The sequence below is a fragment of the Notechis scutatus genome, chromosome Z (assembly GCF_049901735.1).
Source record: "Notechis scutatus isolate UNSWTSFEM ecotype Mainland chromosome Z, rNotScu1.2, whole genome shotgun sequence".
Lineage (NCBI taxonomy): Eukaryota > Metazoa > Chordata > Lepidosauria > Squamata > Elapidae > Notechis > Notechis scutatus.
In genome coordinates, this window is record NC_142025.1 from 58,254,528 (window position 1) to 58,275,584 (window position 21,057).

Consider the following 21,057-nt stretch of genomic DNA (forward strand, 5'->3'; position numbering starts at 1 on the left):
GACGATTTTGGAAATAAGAGGCTTTAATCATATAACTGAGTAAGAAATTGCTGAAATCATGTATGTCAAAATTACAACTTAATTCAATCTGATTTAACTTTTTAAACCAGGAACTAGAATGTAAACCTTTTATTTTGGTTTTCTTTTTGTTTATTAAGAGGAACATATAGAACATTTTTCTTTTTTCTTTTTGATTTTTACTTTTTATATCTACCATTGCAACTAATTGGATTAAGGTATACAAGTGCCTGAAGATTTTCTTTTTCCTTTTTTCCTTTGGAGTGGCAATTGCTTGCCTTCGTTTTTTTTTCTTCATTTTTTTTTCTTTTTTCCTCTTTTTTCTCTCTCTTTCTTTACAGATAAGCATTACAAGATGAGTAGAAAGACAACAGCTCCAGCTTCTTCAATACCAACTCCCTTACCATCTGGAGGACAACGATCTATACAAACAATATTACAACAGGAAAAAGAGAAAGAGAAGGAAGTGACATTACAGACAATTATGCAAGAAATTCAGAAAATTGAGCAAAAAATTGAAAAGAGATGAAAAAGTGGAAAATATTCAACAGATGATGATGAAGTAAGAAGACAGATTCAAAAAAATTGAAGAAGATATACAAAGAGATAAGAAAATAGGAGATATTGATAATTCGTTTGAGCGATGTTGAGAAGGGCAGATGTGTTTGAGCGATGTCAAGAAGGGCAGATGTCAAGAAGGGCAGGATGGGAAATAGACAAATCAGAATTTTATCTAAGATTTCAAAATATAGAAGGAAAAGGTGAAACTCTTGCTGAAATAATGGCAGAAATATTGGCAGAAGCACTGGAAATAACCAAAGAAAAGATGATGGATGGGGTGGACGAAGTGTTTCGTGTCTACACAAGATATGCAACGAGGAATAGATTACCAAGAGAAGTTCACATTAGATTTGCTAAGAAGATTATTAAGACACAGATACTTCAGGTGGCGAGAGAGAAAACACTAAAATATAAACAAATTGTGGTGCTGAAACAGATACCAAGAAGAGCAAGAGAGATGAGAAGAGAATATTTATTCTTGACTAAAGAGTTACTTAAAGGAGGAGTAAACTACAGATGGCTGATGCCAGAAGGCCTCTTGTTCACTTGGCAGGAACAAAGACACAGAATTGACACAGTTGGAAAAGCTGAGCTATTCTACTTAGAATACTTTAGAGAAAAGGAGGAAGAAGAAAGAAAGGAAAAGTCACTAATTGAGTTCCAAGAGGATTGTATAGCAATAATTGAAAAAGAAAAAGAAGGTGCAGTAGGCAATGAACCCAGAGAACAACGAGAATTGAGACCTACTAGAGCAATAAAACCCTCTTACAAAGCTTAACATGGATGAAAGAAAATTGATTATGATTAACATAAATGGACTTAATTTGGCTACTAAAAGAAGGAAAGTATTTCATAAATTAGAAAAATTAAAATTTGATATAATCTGCTCACAAGAGGTACATATTAAAAAACAACATGAATATATACTAAAACAAGGAAAACTAGGGAAATTATTTACGTCGCTGGCACAATCTAAAAAAAGAGGTTTGGTATTATATATTAAAGAAACAATTTTGGCAGAACTAATTTACACAGATGATGATGGAAGGATTTTGATGGTGGAAATAACAGATAACAGTTAAAACACTTTTAATTGCAATTTATGCCCCAAATGATAAACAAGAAGAATTCTATAGAAAATTACATACAAAAATAATTGAATTGGACTATGTTAATATTTGTATGATGGGAGATTTTAATGGAATAATTAATGACTGGTTGGACTATAAAACACAGAAAACAACAAAGAAAGTTAGAAAGCCAAAATCCTTCCTTCGAATAACAGAAGAATTTAATTTAAAAGATGCATGGAGAGAGAGAAATGCGGAAAGTAAGCAATATACTTTTTATTCAAATAGGCACACATTCTGGTCTAGAATAGATATGATATGGATGTCAGCAGAATTATTGACTAATGGACTTCCGGTTTGTCGGCTTCGCGAGCGGTAGGGATTCGCGAAGCTGCACGATCCCTGCCGCGCTAGCCGCTTTTGGGGCTCGATCCGGACGGTGCACGGAGCTAGGCTGCCCTGCAGGGGCAGCTGAAGGTAGGGGGATCCAGAGAGGGTTTTGGGGTGTTGCAGACCCCCCCCGGCCGGCAGAACCCCTTTTCCCAGGACGGTGTAAGCGGCGGTCCATAATGGCCGCCACAAAGAAGCTGGCAGCCGGGTAAGAATGCGCAGGAGGAAGTGGAGAAAGTGTTTGATAGGAGAAAGTTTTTCTTGGTTCCTAGGACTCTAAGACATATTTAACAAAATTCCTGAAAAGTATGACTTTCTGAATGATACCTTCGAGAAGAGGAAAAAAGCGGCAGTTTGATGGTGCTGAAGGGAAAGCTTACCCTCTTTTCGTACGGAATAAAAAGTGAATATTAAGAAACCTATTTTTTTAGGTGAAAACTGGCTTTGAGCGATGAGTGGGAAAAGAGAGGACTAAAAAAAATATTTGTATGCTAAGACTTTGTTGGAGGAGATGCCTTAAGGATTGAAAGACTAAAATATATTGCAATAAGATTTTAAGAAACAGATTTGGACTTTCTTTTTCTCTGATTGATACTACCCTAGGAGGAGAAAGTGAGAACTCTGCCTTGGTTGGGACTGATTGATAACTTTGGGACTGTTTTATTTTTTCTTTGGAATATTCTGGTTGTTGTAAGAAGAAAGAAGGGGAAAAGAAAAGATTTATAATGGCTCTTTCTATTGAGGAACTGAGAAAAGATTATGAACAAGCAAAAAAAAATGGTAAAGCTGGTTTGAAAGAAGCCTTCCTTTTTTTAGAAATGGCGCTTATTAACTATCAACAAACATTACAACAGATGAAGACAGCAGAAGAAGAAGAAGGAGAGGAAGCCATCTTTAATAAATCTCAGAACTCGACCAAGAAAGAAGGAAGAGGGAAAGGAAGAGAAATAAAGGACTTAAGATTTAAAAAACATTTAAGAAAGGGAAAAATAAGGTGCAAAATCAATATAAGGATAGTAAACAAAAGGGAAAAGGAATACGACAGAGAAGGGAAGCCAGTAAGGCAGAGGCTAGAAGAAGGCGGGGTAGAAAGGTTTGTTGGGAGAAGAAAGAAAGGGAAAAGGTGGAGAAAAGCTACAAAGTTTTGAAATTAAATGGGAAAAAGGAATCTTTTTAGGGATAAAGGATAAAGTATAATTTCTTCAAAGAGATTTTGCAAGGTACATAAGATGATATTGTAGTATTGTATTAGAAATAGAAAACTTAAATGGCTTAAGAGTTGATAAGAGATTAAAATGTTGAAATGTTAATAATGATTGGTTTTAAAATTCAATAATATGAGGGGAGGTTTAGAATATTGAGTTTTAATTAAAGAGTTTAATAAGATTATGGTATTGATGTTATTATAAAATTTTTATTATAGTATTTGTTTTTAATATTTAGATCTATTGTTTAACTATGTATTTAATTATTCTGGATGTATTATTCAGATAGAATGTACCAAGCAAAATCGGATTGGGTATTGGGTGGTATTTTAAAGATTAACTTGATTAATTTAGTGGGGAGATAGAAAGACATCATACTCTGATTAGTGATTTCAGGAGAAATTTCTTTTTTTATATAAGGAATGAGACAAAGGTACAATAAAGAATGGACAAAATATACAAATATAATGACTCAAATTAAGATGATTAATTAAGATAGAATTAAGAAGAGTGAAATATGTGGAGAAGTTAATATAGAAGACTTAGGTAAATAAAATAAGTAATGACATGTAAGATGAGCATGAATACAGTTGAAGTCCATGAAGAGAGAGATACCTGGGTCCAAGTTACTTTCCAAAAAGATTTTTTTTATGTTTTGTGTGTTGTGTATATATGTTTTTTTTGGGGGGAGAATTAATAAAACCTTGCAGAAATATAGAATGAGAATAATGGTAATTAAGTCAGAAAGAAATAGATGAAATAATAATAATAAAATTGAATAAGAGTAAAGAGAAATAAAGAGAAATTGGATAAGAGGTTTTTGTATGTTTATATGGAAATGGTTTAAAACAGAATTATAGTTCATCTGACTTGTTAAATTTATAATGGAAAAAGGTTTAAATATGTAATGGATAATGATGACTTGTGTGTTTTGAAAATTAATAAAACTTGTTTTTTTTTTTTAAAAAAAAGAATTATTGACTAATGTACGACAGATTGAAATAGAAACAAGCACTTGGGCAGATCATAATCCAGTGTCAGTTATTTGGAAAGGACACAAGAGGAGATCTAAATGGACTTTAAATGATATGATACTGAAAGAAAAAGATTTTAAACAGAAAATAGAGAAATAACTTGTTTTCTTCTTCAAAGAAAACAGAAAAGAGGATACATCTTTACAGAATCTCTGGGACATGATGAAGGCCTACATAAGAGGCTTGATAATAGATTATACTAGGAGAAGAAACATAAAATGGAAAAAGACATTTAAGACATTAGAGGATGACTATAAAAGACTGGAAAAGGATTTACAGATGTTCCCACAAAAAAAGATATTAAAAATAAAATGGATATAATTAAACATAAAATGTGACTAATGGAAAAAAGAGGAATTAGTACAAAAAATTAAAAATGCTAAACAGAATTACTTTGAAGATGTAAATAAACCAGGCAGATGGCTAGCTTATAAACTGAGAAAGGAAAGAGAAGCAAGAAGAATTAGTCAATTGATAAATAAAGGACAGGTTTGCTATGGAAATGAGAAGAAAAAAATTATACAAGACTACAACAGAAAACTGTACTTTCAAGAGAATATTCAAGAAGAAAAAGTTAAACAATATCTTCAGAAAGCGAACCTACCTCAGATACCCCAAAACATTGAAACAATGTTAGAAGGAAGTATAACAATGATGGAATTAACAGAAGCCTTAAAAAAACAGAATGCTGGGAAAGCACCAGGTCCAGATGGTTTGCCAGTGGAATTTTACAAGACTTTTCAGGAAATATTGAATTTTCATCTTTTAGAAGTTATTAATGAAGTTATGTTAAAGAAAAGAATACCAAAAACATGGCATACATTACACTTATACTAAAGGAAGGTACAGACCTACAGCAAGTTAAAAATTATAGACCTATATCTTTATTGAACTCAGACTATAAAATCTTTGCTTCAATTTTGCAGAAAGACTAAAAAGATACTTAAATAATTTTATTCATACTGATCAAAATGGATTTCTGCCAAAGAGACAAATCAAAGACAATGTGAGAATCATTTTGGATACTCTGGAATATTATGAAGCACACCCTGAGAAGCAAATGCCCTTGATGTTTCTAGATGCACAAAAAGCCTTTGACAATGTGAGTTGGTGATTTATTTTACTGCAATTAATACAAATGGGCTTTGGTAAGAAATATCCAAGCCATTGAACAATATACCATGAACAAACTGTAAAGGTGATGGTGAATGGAGAATTAACAGAATCTATAGATATAAGAAAAGGGACAAGGCAAGGCTGTCCATTGTCGCCTCTGCTGTTTGTGTTAACATTGGAAGTCTTGAATAGGAATATCAGAGAAGAAAAAGAAATAAAAGGAATGAAAATTAAAAAGGAGGAATATAAATTGCAAGCTTTTGCAGACGACCTGGTATTTATATTAGAAGACCCATTGGAAACAGCACCCAAATTAATAGAAAAAAATAGAATAATACAGAAAAGTAGCATAAACAAAGACAAAACAAAGATATTAACAAAGAATATGTTAGCAAGACGAAAGAGTTGGAAGAAATTTTAAAAATACAGGTCACGAACAAGGTTAAATATTTAGGGATTCATATTACACCAACATGTAGTACACTGAAGGAAGATAACTATGTTAAACTCAAACAGCAGATTGCGACAGATTTGATAAAATGGGAAAAATTGCAACTATCATTGATTGGGAGAATATCCACAATTAAAATGAATATATTGGCTAGAGTTTTATATTTATTCCAGACAATCCCTATTCAATTAAGGAAAGAGTTTTTTGAAGATTTAAATAGAATTATGTTGAAATATATTTGGCAGGGTAAAAAAGCAAGAATAAAATTAAAACTGTTACAAGCTGCAGGAATAAGAGGAGGGTTTGCCTTGCCCAATTGGGAGCTACATTACCAGGCGACAAATTTGATGTGGGTAAAGGAATGGATAACACTAAGGAACAGTAGATTATTGACTTTAGATGGCCATGACTTGCTGCTGGGATGGTATGCCTTTCTCTGGTGTAAGGGAACTAAAACACAGGAGTATTTCAGAAGACATTATATTCGTGAGGCATTGTTTCTGAATTAAAAATTCCAACATAGATATCAACTATTGAAGCTTTTTCTTATCCAATAATATATAAAAAGGAACAAACAGTTAGATATAGGGAGATATTGAATGAAAAGTGTGAACTTAAATCTATGCAAGCGTTGGAAGAACAAGGTGTAAAAATGAATTGGTTTTCATATTTGCAAATACAATCTAGGTTTGATAAAGACTCTAAGGCAGAAGGTAAATTGACTGATTTAGATAAAATTTTGATGAGTACTGATGAAAAAGTAATTAAAAAACTTTATAGACATCTATTAGAATTTAAATTGGAGGAGGAACAAGTTAAAGAAACTATGATTGCTTGGGGGAAAATTTTTGGATATGGGATTGATTTAGAAAAATGGCAAAAATTGTGGTCTCAAAATTATAAAATGACAATGTCAACTGCATATGAAGAAAATTTGTATAAGATGTTTTACAGGTGGCACTTACCCCCGACGAGAATCGCGAGAATGTTTAAGAATAAATCAGATAAATGCTGGATATGTCATCAGATACCTGGTTCATATTACCGTATGTGGTGGACATGTTCGGATGCGAAGAAATATTGGACTAAAATCCACACATGGTTGGAAAAAATGATAAAACAACATATAGACTTTAAACCAGAGATTTTTTAATTGGGAGTCATACCGGACATATACAATAAAGAACTGAAATATTTGATTGTAATGTTTTAACAGCGGCTAGAATTGTATTTGCGAAGAACTGGAAAAATGACAAAATACCTATGCAGGAGCAAGTTATCAAAAAAATTATGGACTGTGCTGAAATGAGTAAACTGACATTTGAAATTAGAGAACAAGAAGACAAGCAATTTTATATGATATGGGATTTGTTTTATCAATGGTTGGATAAAAAGGCATGGTAATGTAATAGACTAGATAATTTTGTGATAGAAATTTAATAGACTGATATAAAACATAATATATATATAACCACTGGTTGAAAGTATAACACATATTTTAAGATAAAACTTGGAACATCTCTTATAAAATGATGGAATAAATAGTTTAGTCATGGATGATTAATAACTGATAAATATATAAGCATATGTTAGTTCGACAATGTGAAGACTTATATAAATTGTGAGTACAAAAGGATAGCACAAAAGATATGTAACCAACTGACACACTGTATGTATATAAAATGGAAGATGTTTTTATGTTTTTATGTTTTGCATGTGTATGTTTGTTTTTAAAAATAATTTTTTTTTAAAAAAATTACAACTTAATTCAATCTGTCATACAGATCTGTAACAAATCTAAAAAACATGTCTCTCCTTGCTGACCTACACACATTTCATCTCAATTAAAATTCTATATCTAGTTAAGCAACTCTAGGCATCTGAGGAAGTGAGCTCATGAAATCATATCCTTTTAACTAAAATTTACTTAATTTTGTTAATCAGAAAAAGCACTACCAGACTTCTATTTTTTGGCTACCCTATATCAACATAGCTTTCCCTCCTACTATGGCGGGGTGTCAAACTCAAGGCCCGCAGACCAGATGCAGCCTGCAATGTGGTTGAAGCTGGCCCATACAGCTGTCTTGGTCTACCCAATGCGAAGAAAAAAGATCGGCCTTATCTACCAAGTGCAAAGAGAGATCAGGCCAGCATAGCTTTGACCCAGTCTACCCATTGCAAAGAGGAAAGATCAGGCCAGCGTGGCTTCGGCCCAGTCTACCCCATGTGACAAGATCAGGCCAGTGTAGCTTTGGCCCAGTCTACCCAATGTGAAGAGAAAACATTGCCAGCAGTTTGGAATGTGGTGTCAAGATGGCCATGCCCACCCAGTTGGCCATGCCCACCCACCCCGAGGTCAACCACAGCCATGATGCAGCCCTCAATGAAATTGAGTTTGTCATCCCTGTACTATGGTGACTTCTGTACTGTCATATTTGACAAGGAGATGGGAAAACAAAAACCTTTGGGTCCACTCTGCTGGATGGAATCCATGCTCAATTGCTGCATTCTCTGCTGGTAGTCCAAATGCATCCCATCCCATTGGATTTATCACCTGTGCAAAAGCAAGAAATATTATTTTGGCATTTTCCAGAGCTTCATGGTTCAAAATAATGAAACATGTTTGCAAATTCAACATTTTCACTCTATCACAAAATCATACATATTATGCTTGTCACATACAATTTCACTTTAAATATAATGCTTAGGATTTTTTGTGTTAACTTGAAAACAGTCAAAACTGGTTGCATATGTCAAGCCCAAAATCGACATAAGTGTAGCCATTTTAGTTAGTCTTAGTATATATTCTTTTTCTTACTTTCTCTGTGGCAATCATGGGGGGAAGGATTTTGGGCTTGCCACATTTCTAAGGGGGGAGGAGTGGAGATAAAGAGAGTTGTTTTCGCTAGGTGATCTTTCTTCCCATAGGAAATGAGCTGTCCTTGCTGGGGCCCCTTGAGATGGAGATTTATGACATCAAGCAACATCGAATTACTTCTATTGGAGAATGTGACTTTTGGGGGTTGTTTCTAACTTGTAATATTGTGGGGTAATTTCAGGTTGTGTCAGATCTGGAATTACCATGGACTTTGCCAATTTGATGCTTTCCTAAATAAAAGAAATCTTTTTTGAAGATGGACTTTTTACTTTTCTTTTTAAGTGGATTTCATCACTTGGAAACCTGACAGTATATGCTATACTAGTGTACTTGTACATGCTAAGGTACATCCGGTCATTTTGATAATGTGCTATGATATTTACTACACATATGACAACAAAAATAATCCCTTCCTTCCTTCCTTTATCCTCCATCACTCCATATCCTGTTCAGCAAGGGTTTTTTGTTTAATTTAGATAGGGTGATTAGGAACTAACTTTGCCTTATTATTCCAGCTTCTTAAGGGAGAATATGCCAAAGAGCCAATTTGTGCATAATCCTAAAATAAGTTACAAAGGCCTTTTTATTTGTTTATTAAGTAATCCTCTGGAAAGAGAAGCCAAGGAAGCAACTGGAAAGCCATTAAAGACACCTTGGTCCTAATAAGCCAGGTGCTGAAGAACTGTGGCTCATTCTAAATTCCAAATCAGACTATTCTGACTTGATTTTCTGCATGTATGAAAGAAAAACAATTGAAAGAGATCATAGACTAATTAAAAGTAACCATGTCTTTACTTCTCAGTAGGTAGATGGATTTCCAAATTAACAGCGATTTAGGTCATGGGTCGCCAAACTTTTGGACCTCAGGGACCACCAAACTCATAATCTTAAATTCCACAGACCAGAGACCCTGGGAAAATCCCCCCAAAAGTCTGCAGGAAAATTCCCCACCCCGTTTTCCTACTGATCAATCTTCTTTATTTGGGATCACAGGATACTATCTCCAGCTCTGTTCTCAGAGGGAGGGGAGGGGGAGGGGGAGGGGGAGAGAGAGAGACTGAGAGAGAGAGAGAGAGAGAGACTGAGACTGAGACTTTCCTTCATGCAAGGAAAGCAGCAGAAGTGGCAGAAGTCTTTCTTTCTCTCCCCCAAACTCCGTCAGAAATGAGTCTTTGTGAGACTTGTTGCACCGGCACAGCCTCTTGGAGCAGGATGCCTTGCAGGGTCCCAAAGACTCATTTCTGGTGGAGAAAAAGAAAGACCTTTGCTGCTTTCCTTGTGTGCAAGGAAAAACAGAAGAAGAAATGGAAAGAAGCAGCCCAGTGGCCAGGTCAGGCCAGGCGCGTGGGGCACGTTCCTCCTCTCCGCCCTTTCCCCCCTCCCCTCACTACCTCATGTTGTTCACAATGCAAGCAAAGCAAACCTTGTGTTCACGCGGGCCATGTGGGCAGCGCAGCTTTGTGTTCCTGCTCAGCCTGGATTAATTGCTTTGGGAGGTGACATTTCTCTGTGGATCACCAGTGATCCCCGGCCCACTGGTTGGCGACCACTGATTTAGGTATCAGACATTATTAACAAATGAACAAGATCTTACTTCTTATTTTTGGAATAAAAACTGAACCTTCTTATTTTTACTATCAGTGGCTACAGGACTATGCCATTTGTAAATGCAAAATAAATGAGCACATTTTTATAGCTATCTTGATGGTATGATATTATGTTTGTTATATAATAAAGCAAGTGTAAAGTAGAGAAGGGATGCAAGAGTTCCTTATCTGGGAAAATAAATTAATTGTCGAACAAAAAAGGGAAGTGGAATTCTGTAAAATGTGTATGTTATGCGAAATAGAACACCAAATGTTTACTCTGCATAATAAGAACAAAATACAAAGAAAAGATAAAATAGTTATAGAACCTCCTGCTTTTAAAGTATGTTCAACATAATATCATTTAACAATATTTAAAGTATTATCATTACACAGAACTCTATATCAGATAATAGAAAATAATTCAGGTAAAACTATTTCAGAGTTATCAGAACAGTTTTTGATGGAGAAAGTCAAATCAATCTGAGGACATGTCCATTAAGTTTGGAATTTCTACAACTTATTTCATTTTTTAAAATAAACTTTTATATCTTTAAAAACCAAACCAAAAATATACATATTATTACATTAACAGTATGTGACATCTATCTCATAAACTTCTATTTTGTGCTTATTTACAAATATATACAATTCATGTGAATGTAAACCTTTAATCTATAGGTTGCTTATCATTAATTCTTTCATCATCCATTTGTCTTACTTCAATCCAATCATACCATTTTCCCCAAATTCTATAATATTCAGAGTCTCTCATAACATCAGGGTTAATTTATCCATCTCAGCACATATCATTATATTTTGAATGATCAATTCATCTGATGGTATATAATTGTGCTTCCAACATTGAGTGTAGGCAATTCTAGCAGCCATTAAAATATGTAATATTACATATTTTATATTTTTCCCACATTTCTTTTTAAATATCCCTAACAAGAATAATTCTGGTTGCAATTCTATTTGTTCCTTAAGGATCTCTTGCAACCATTTTTTAAATTTTAAGCCAGTACTTCTGGGCTTCTGAACAAGACCACCACATATGATAAAAAGTACCCTCTTTCTTCCAACATGCCAATCTTGCAGGAGGCAGGTACCATCTATAAAACATCTTATAGATGTTCTCTTTATATGAGGCTGATTTTGTTAATTTACAATTTAGGTTCAAAATATTCTCCCACTCTGTCAAATTTATATTGTGTCCAATGTTTTGAGCCCAGGCTATTATACATCCCTTAACGACCTCTTCTTCCAATTCTACATCTAACAGATATTTATAGATTCTTGTGGTATATTTTTTTATCTGGACCTGTTAAAAATTTTATCCAATTGTTGTAGTTCCAAATATATTCCGAACTCTTTTATGTCTTTTTAATACCTGCTTTGTAGCTGAAGATATGCCCACCAGTCGATGTGTACCCCTTGTTTTTGAAGGTCCAGGATAGATTTTAAGTTTCCTTGTACGTCTAAAACATATTTTGCCATTTTACATAAGTCTAAATTGTTTGGGTGTATTATAGCTTCCATCGTAGATAGCCAAATTGGAATTTTCATATGATGTTTCTTTCTAATTTTAATCCAATTTTGTAGTACAGAATCTCTAATCAAATGTCTGTGAAAATATTGTTGTTTTTAGTTCCTGATTTCCACAAAAAGGCATGCCATCCTCTTTGCAGGTCGTGGCCCTCTAAACTTAATATTTGCTTATTAGTTAGATTAACCCATTCTTTAATTCAGATTAACACCGTCGCATTGTAATACAACTCCCAATTTGGAGGTCCAAGTCCCCCTATTCTTTTAATATCTTGTAGTGCTTTCATCTTTATCCTAGGTTTTTTGCCTAACCAAATAAATTTTGCCGTAAGTTTACTAATCTAACAAAAAATTTCTCTAATTTAATGGGGATCGTCTGAAATAAATACAGGAATTTGGGTAAGATGGACTTTTTAATGGCTGCTATTCTTCCTAACAGTGATAATTGTAATTTAGCCCATAATTCTAAGTCTTCCTTTGTTTGTTGTATGAGTTTATTATAATTATTCTCCTTTATTGTTATACACGGAGCAGTCAACCCTATATATACCTAAATATTTAATTTTCTTTGTTATTTGCAGTTCCATTACCTTTTCCAATTCTATTTTTTGTAATTCCGTTAGATTTTTGGTTAGAAATTTTCTTTTTTGACTGTTAATTTTAAAACCTGCTACTTCCCCGTATCTTTCCAATTCTCTAATTATCTTTTCCCCTGTCTCTATCGGATCCTCAATAATATCATCTGCAAAGGCTTGCAGTTTGTATTCTTCCTTTTTGGCTCTAGTTCCTTTTATTCCCTGGTTCTGTCTGATTCATCTTAGTAGGGTCTCTAGTGACAAGATAAAAAGCAGAGGTGACAGAGGGCAGCCTTATCTTATTCCTTTCCTTATTTCAAACCTCTGGGTGTTTTCACCATTTATCATAATATTTGCCTTTTGGGTGGAGTAAATTGTTTTTATTATATTCTTAAATTTACTTCCTAGGTTCATGTTTTAAATTTGTTGTATCATAAGTTTCCAATTTAATTATCGAATTCCTTCTGGGCATCCAAGAAAACAAGGGCCACCTGTTTCTCCAGGTGGGCTTTGTAGCATTCCAGAATGTCTAATACTATCCTTAAATTATTCCTAATGTATCTAGATGGCAAAAATCCATTTTGATTCGAACGAATATATTCATTCAGTAGTCTCTTCAATCTGTTCGCTATTATGGTCGCAAATATTTTATAATTGGCATTCAATAAAGATATAGGCCTATAATTTTGGATTAGTGTCCTCCTTTGGGATTAGCGAGATGTATGTTTCCCTCTATGACTCTGGCATCTTGGCTTCTATCAAAACTTCATTATACAGATCTAACATCAGTGGTCCTAATTGTTCTTCCATCATCTTAAAGAATTTTCCTGGGAAACCATCTGGTCCTGGTGTTTTGTTATTTTTCTGATTCCTAATTGTCTGGTTAAGTTTTGTAATGGTTAAGTTTTGTAATCTTTAGTTACGTTTTCCCTCAATTCTTCTGCTATTAATGGACTTCCTTCCTCTTTCAAATATTCTCTTATCTGTTCTTCGTCTACCTCCTCATTTTTATACAAATCCTCAAAATATTGGTATGCAATTTTTTTCCTTTCTACTGAGTGTTGGAATTCTCCATTTCGTCCTGTAATTGATATATTGTTCTTTTTTCTCTCTCTTTTTTGAGTCTGTATGAGAGCCATCTTCCTGGTTTATTTGCTTGCTCAAAAAATGTTTGTTTGATTGCTTTTAAGTTTTTCACCATTTCTTTCTATTCTACTATATTGAGTTTGTGTTTAGTTAAGGTCAATTGTACTTTAAGTCTGATATTTTGTGGGGTATTCTGCAATAGGATTTCTAGGTTTTTAATTGTTTCCTGCAAGTTATTTTGTGGAGTCCACCTTTCTTTGTTTCTTTTAGCAAAATAAGATATTATAATTCCATGCATGCAGGCCTTCATAGTATTCCATAGATTTTGTGTCGATGTGTGTTGTCTATTATTTTCATTAAAAAATAATGTTAACTCTTCTCTGAGTTTCAGAACAAGTTCTTTATCTTTTAATATAAAGGTCTATCTTTGTCTTGTTTTCTTCCAGCCTCTCCAAATTATTTTGAGCGGATTGTGGTCTGCCCAAGAGTCTGGTAATATTTCTATATCTTGCACTTCTCCTTCTATTTCTCCACCCATTCAGGCAATATCAATACGTGACCACTTATTAATATTTTAGAATAAGAAATTTATCCAATTATAGAAATGTATATAAATATATGAATAGATAGATATAAATATAAGCTATAAATATATTATGATTATAGTTATCTCCCCTATTTGATGTTCTCCCTTTATGATGACTTTATGATGACTAGGTAGCATGCAAACAGAAGCTGATGGCATAATTACAGAAGGAGGACATCCCCCCTTGAATTCCGAAGAGGAGAAACCTCCATTGGAGGGGAGAAAAACAGATAAGTCCCTGACAGAATCCCTGGGGAGATCCTTAGAGCAGCTGAGGGAGGAATTTGAATAGGCCACCATTTGGGATGGTGGCCCGTCCTGTCGCCCAAAACAGAGGGGAGCTTTTACAGAGACCTTTGAAGTGGGGAGAAGCAGGCGAGACCACAGCCCTCCCTCTCTACCCACCAGAAGAAAAAAGAGCCCACTGCGACAGCCAGTGCTTCCCCATACAGCAGGCAGCCCATCCTCCTGTGTGCATTAGAGCTGGGGATGAACGTTAGCCACCTCAAGAGCAGGCTTAGAGAATGACCGGGAGAAGGAGGAGAAGGTCAGTGAACTGCCCCGGTTCAGGGGAAATTTTGATGGAGAGCCAGACCAGCTAGCTTTATTCCTTGACTCAGCTGAGATCCCCCTGGAATGCTAAGGACACCTCTACACCTCCTCTAGAGCCATGGTGAATGCCGTTTCTGAGGGGCTAGAGGGAGAAGCAAGAGGATGGCTAGCAACACTTCACAAGAGAAGGGCCCTCCAACTACATGACATAGATGACTTCCTACAACTGCTAGAGGCCAGATTTGAGGAGGCAGAGGAAGACCCATATGCGGAAGATGAGCTCATCAACGTAAAGCAGGGAGGGTGACCCATCAAGGAACACATCCATGAATTCAAGAGAATCAGTGGGAAGCTACCCCTTTTGCCTGAGTGGATGCTGGTTCATTTTTTTAGAACCAGCCTGGACAAGCAAATTAGCAAAGTAACCGTCTATTGGGATATCCTGAACTGACTCTCCAAGTGGTTCCAAGTTGCCATAAGTCGACAGGGCATAATGCACTAACGACATGAGAAAGCCACTGGGAAACAAAAAGAGTGGGCAGCCAGATCAGAGACTACCCAGCCGATGGGACACCACAACACCATGACTGGCCCCAAAACCAGCCCTCTCACAAAGCCCATTTAAATATTACCGATGTGGGGGAGTAGAGCACAGGGCAGTGGCTTGCGCAACCCCAGACCTGAAATCAGGTCCAGAACCACCACCCAGAGCACGACCGGAACAAGGCCCCAGGTGTGCTACCAAGGCGTTCCAGAAGGCTCTTCAGACTGCAGAGGTCCCTCCTCACCCAGCCAAAGAGGGGGGAACCCCAGACAACGATAATCAGTCGCCAGATTCTTATGACAGCAAGGATGAGGGTGAAAACAACCCAATGGTGAGTGGACCAGTTCTCCTTTTTATCTTCCCAATATGGCTCACAGCCCCCAAAACAGGAATTCGGGGGACTTTCCAAGTCCTAATAGATTCAGACTGCACTAGGTGCCTGATCAACCTAACCATGGTCCTGAAACTGGGGATCAAAGCAAAAAAGCTGTTCCACCCGATCCGGTTCAAACAAGTAGATGGCTCCCTGTTGGGAGGAGCCTATGCCACTCACTTTAACAGAACCAGTGAGACTAGAGCTAGTGGATCACTGGGAAACAATTTGATTTGTAGTGGCTCCCAAAATGACAGATGCAGTCATACTGAGGCTTTCCTGGCTAGACAAGTGGGGCCCTACCATCTGATGGCAGGGGATAGCCGCAGACTGAGGATAGCAAAGGAACCCCAACCTCTTCCTCACCATCAAATAAAAGCACCGCCCACACAGGGAACCCTCCCAGAGGGTTCCCCAGAACAAATGGCAGCCACTTCCAACAAAACCCCAGAAGCCGGACAGATCCCAAGAGAATATCAGGACCTCGCTGAAGTATTCAGCGAGACAAAGTGTGACATCCTACCTCCCCACCGTGAGACAGACTATGCCATAGAAATCATTCCAAGGCAAAACTACCAAAACCCAAAATGTATGCCATGATGCCCTGGGAAATGCAAGAAATACGCAAATATATACACAAATACTTAGCAAGAGGGTTCATTGAGCCAGCCAAGCCACAGGTCGCAGCCCCAATCCTGTTCAAAGGAAAAAAAGATGGAACTATGAGATTATGCGTGGACTTTAGAGCTATCAATGGACTGTGTGTAAACAACCTATATCCCCTCCTGCTCATGAAGGACATCACACCTGGCCAAAGGGATGGTCTTTATCAAACTAGATCTCAGAGAAGCATACTATCGAGTCTGCATCAGGGAGGAAGATGAATGGAAAACAGCATTCAACTACCCCCTAGGGAGCTTCCAATTCAAAGTCATGCCTTTCAGACTACAGGGCCCTGCGGCGGTGTTCATGCAGTTAATAAACAAGGTGCTACATGAACATCTTTATAAGGGGGTTCTTGTCTACTTGGCAACATTCTCATCTACACTGAGACGATGGACGACTACATACCCCTAGTCCGCCAGGTACTGGAAAAACTTCTAGAACCAAACCTGTACATCAAACTATCGAAATGCGAATTTCACCGCACACAGTTGGACCACCTGAGCTATCAAGTCTCCAATGAGGGCACAGAGATGGACTCAGCCAAAGTACAAGCCATTCTGGGTTGGCAGACCCCTCACACCTTCAGATAGCTACAAAGCTTCTTGGAGTCCATAAACTTCTACTGACAATTCATCCCCTCTTTTGTGAGGATTGCCAAACCCATGATGGACCTCCTAAAGACAGGGAGTCCAGGAATGAAACCCCGCCCAGGATAACCCCTACAGTGGGACCTAACCTGCCGAAAAGCATTTAAAACATGAAAGAACTGTTTGCAAAAGAATCAGTGCTGAACTTCCGATGGCAAGGCAAGGACGAGCAGAGGTGCAGAAGCCTGTCTGTGGTTTCAGTTTATCTCTTTTTGCGGTTGGTGCGATCCATCGAGGGAGCTCGAATCCCGGAGAGATTCGTGTCAGTGTGGGGGAAACTCTGGCTGTAGTGTGGGGAAGGCAACCCCCCGGCAGCGAAGAGGAGCCCTCCAGAGCCCAGTGAGCAAGAAACAGCCTCCTATCAATGGCGGCTCTGAAGTCTGGACTGCCTCCGATGTGAAAAGAGAGTAAGTGACAGTTCGTAAGATCGGTGGAGAAAAGGGTGGCAGGAAGAGCTCAACGGTGGAGAGGAAGATCGGCAAGTTATAATCTTTTGTACTAGTGTCTGTCAGAAGCCTGAAAGCAAAGCGGCTAAAAAGCGGAGGCTAGACAAGCGTGGGCGAAAAGGTCCGGCAGACCGAAGTGAAAGTGTGGATTAGAACGAATAAAAGGGGAAGTCTACGAGGTCAGGAAAATACCGCTTGGAAAGAGTCGGGAAGCTGTGGAGAATTTTGAACACTTGATTTGATTGTTACTTTGATGGACTTTCTAGGATAAACATTACTAAAGCAAAGACAAGAAGAGGAACGAGATAGATGATAGATTGCTAGATAACTCGTATAGCGTGGCGCTATACGAGATACTTAGAAACTCCGAAGTCATTGCAACAAAATATCGGATATTAACTGTTTAATAGACCTCTTAACTGATCCTGGGGAGAATTCTATTTTATTTTATACTAACTGAAGAGGTGGTCGTACGCGAAGGAAATTAATGTATTGAACTTAGGAACACTTTAAAAAAAAAAAAGTAACTTGTAAGATTCGGAAGATACTGATTGATGGCAGTCATTATTCAGCACTTTTTACTTCCGGTGTGTTTGAAGAAAAAGTGCTTAAACCTAGAAACAGTGGACTAAAAACTGACTTTAAAATCCCGTTTTCCTATTGCTCTCCTTTTCCTTTCTCTTTTTTCTCTTTGTATAAATCTGCTTAATCCTTTTCTTTTGCTTTCATTTACTGATTTTCTGGTGGTATGAAGAATTTTTTCTCTCCTTTCATTTTCTCCTTATAACGACTATAAATTTATTCATTGAGGAAAGGAGTACTGATCGTTATATTAGATTGCTAGATAACTGATTTAATTGTTTTGATTAATTCACAAATAACAGGGATAGTTATACTTTGACCAGATTGACAGAGAAAATAGCAAGAACGTTAAGAACTATTTAATCAATAAGTATAAGGCTTAATATTTAATATTTAATATCTTAATAGTATAGTGTGTGATTATAACCAATCTATTGGGGAAGGAAATAATACTGTTTATGTTTAAGAATACTGGTGACTAAGAATATTTAGAATATCTAATACTTAAAATAGGGCCAGATAGGGTTAGATAAGAATACATATATATTTACAATACTTACAAACTCATAAAACCTAAACTTGGTTAGATTTGATATATTATTTATTATATATATTTATTTGATATATTATTTATTATATATATTTATTATATGGAACCTTATATAGTGCTATATAGTGTTGCATAGAACTTGAACACAGACTTCATAAAATTATATATGTGATTTAGAATTAGGATTAAAAATAATATATATTCATATATTTCAGTAACCAGTTAAGAATACAGAATACAGCTACCTAGTAGATAGGTGGACTAAGCAATTAGATACTGGATAATTCTAATATAGGGGTTATAATACTGAATGGTAATTTGGGATAATATAACTAATATAATCCAACGACAGAAACAAATATTAAAAGAAATGACTTCTACAATGACTACGGCTCTGAAAACTGGAAGGAAGGCTACCCCGACATTAACAACTACCCTGGCAACAGCTTCGCCCACGGTTCAAAAAACCATAGAAGAAACGCTACCAGTGGGAAAACAAGCTAATGTCTTGAATGCCAATATTCAATCAACTTTGCTAACCCTACAAGAATCGATGATGAAACTACAAGAAATAATGATAAAAAATCATAACAAAAAAAGAGCAGATATTAGTGAATTAAAAAAGGAGATGGGAAAATTAAAAGCAGAAATGAAAGCGGACATCTTCAAAGTAGAGGACAAAATTAACACGAATTAGACAAAACCGAGAGATTAAAGGATTAAAGGTTAAGAAAGAAGAATACAAATTGCAAGCGTTTGCCGATGATATGGTTTTTTTTATTGAGGAACCAATAGAAAGAGGACAACAATTGATAAACGAACTAGAACAATTTGGAGCGGTAGCAGGACTCAAAATTAATAGGAAGAAAACAAAATTAATGACTAAAAATTTAACAGAAAAACAGAAAAAAGATTTAGAAGAAGTTATGGGAATCCAGGTGACAAAGAAAGTTAAATATTTAGGAATATGGCTGACACCATATCGCAAGACACTTAAGGAGAATAATTATGACAAACTGTTGCAACAAGTAAAGAAAGATCTAGAATCATGGGGCAGGCTGCAACTTTCATTATTGGGCAGGATTGCCTCTATTAAAATGAACATTCTTCCAAAAATTTTATACTTATTTCAGACAATTCCAATTAAACTACATATAAAATTTTTTGAAGAACTTAATAAAATGACATGCGGAGTTCAAAAACAGGGTGCATGGAGGCCAAAAAAGGGGCACATGGAGGCTGAAAATGGGGCTCAATGGAGGCGGCAATAGGCAACGGTGGCGATAGGCAGCAACAATCCCCGCAGCCAGGAACAGCTGATCAGCGGTATTCCTGGAGACCAATCCAACTGCCAATCAGCTGCTCATGCTCAATCAGGCTGTGCTGAAGCGGAGCAGGCTGTTTGCTGTTTGCTGCAAGGAGACAAATTGCTAGGAGGCAGAGGCAGATTTTATTTTCTTCCCCAAAAGCTAGATACATCTTATGGTCTGGAGCATCTTATAGTGCAAAAAAATATGGCAGTTCTTTCCTCTGGCCTTGGGCCACAATGATTTATTATTATTATTATGTACCATCAAGTTGTTTCTGATTCCCAGCAACGATACAGATTTTCCCCAAGACCATCCAACTTGGTCTTTCATTTCTTCCAATGGTGCACCCATTACCACTGACAATCCATTCACCCTGCTTCCTAGTCCGTCCTTCCTTCCTTTCTTCCTTCCTTCCTTCCTTCCTTTCTTTCTTTTTTTCTTTCTAACATTAGAGTCTACTACAAGGAGCTATGCCTTTTTATAATGTGTCTAAAGTAGCATAATTTAAACCTGGTCATTTGCATCTCAAGTGAGAACTCTAGAATGATTTGTTTGATGATCTATTTGTTTGTACTTTTGGCTATCAATGGATAATCAAGAATCCTCAAGAGACTTCTTTAAAAACAAAGTTCAAAAGTGCCCATCCTCTCTCTATTCTGCCATTTGAAAGTCCAACTTTAACTTCTCTCAAATGTCACAGAGAATAGTATGATTTTCACAATTTTGAACTTGTAGGTACAGACAAATCACAGCATTTTAATATCTTTCCAATCCTTTACAGTTGATGGTTGAACCTAAAAGGGTTGCTACCTACCACTTCAAAATCTTCGTTGACAATTCTAAATATGGTTGTTCTACGTATTGTATTTTACATTTAACTTTAGTCTCATTTTCTTCACTTTGCTCCTTAACTTTCATTACTTATTACTAGATATTATTATGAGAACTTGCAAATCCTTGCATTTGGGGTTAGCAGAGTTCTGTCATCAACATATTAAAGGTTGTTTATATTTCTTCCTCTGATTTTAAAAATAGCTTTAAAAAACTAGTTTCTCTGAATATATATTCAGCATATGGGTTGAATAAACAAGGGAAGGATAAAGAGCCTTGTCACAAATCTTAGCCAATCTGAAGCTATTTTCCCCCCAAAGTTTTTTATTTTTATTTTACATACATATAAATGTGTGAACAACATAGCACCTGGGTGTTTTATATTTTACATCCAATAACATATTAGTAATATATATTTTTCCCTAATCTTATTTCATTCTAGCATTAATACA

At 36.2% G+C, this 21,057-nt stretch overlaps 1 protein-coding gene across 5 annotated transcripts in view; it reads right to left on the reverse strand.

Annotated features, from left to right (window-relative positions):
- The window catches only part of LARS2 (leucyl-tRNA synthetase 2, mitochondrial), a 185,223-nt gene that overhangs the window by 109,424 nt on the left and 54,742 nt on the right, over positions 1–21,057 (reverse strand). For 4 of the 5 annotated variants that reach the window (XM_087945568.1, XM_026678478.2, XM_087945569.1 and 1 more), the window contains one exon: positions 8,308–8,399. The exons of the other annotated variant lie outside the window; for it this stretch is intronic. In XM_087945568.1, coding sequence (XP_087801694.1) covers positions 8,308–8,399 — 92 coding nt within the window. The remainder of the gene's footprint in view (positions 1–8,307; positions 8,400–21,057) is intronic. 5 annotated transcript variants of the gene reach the window in all.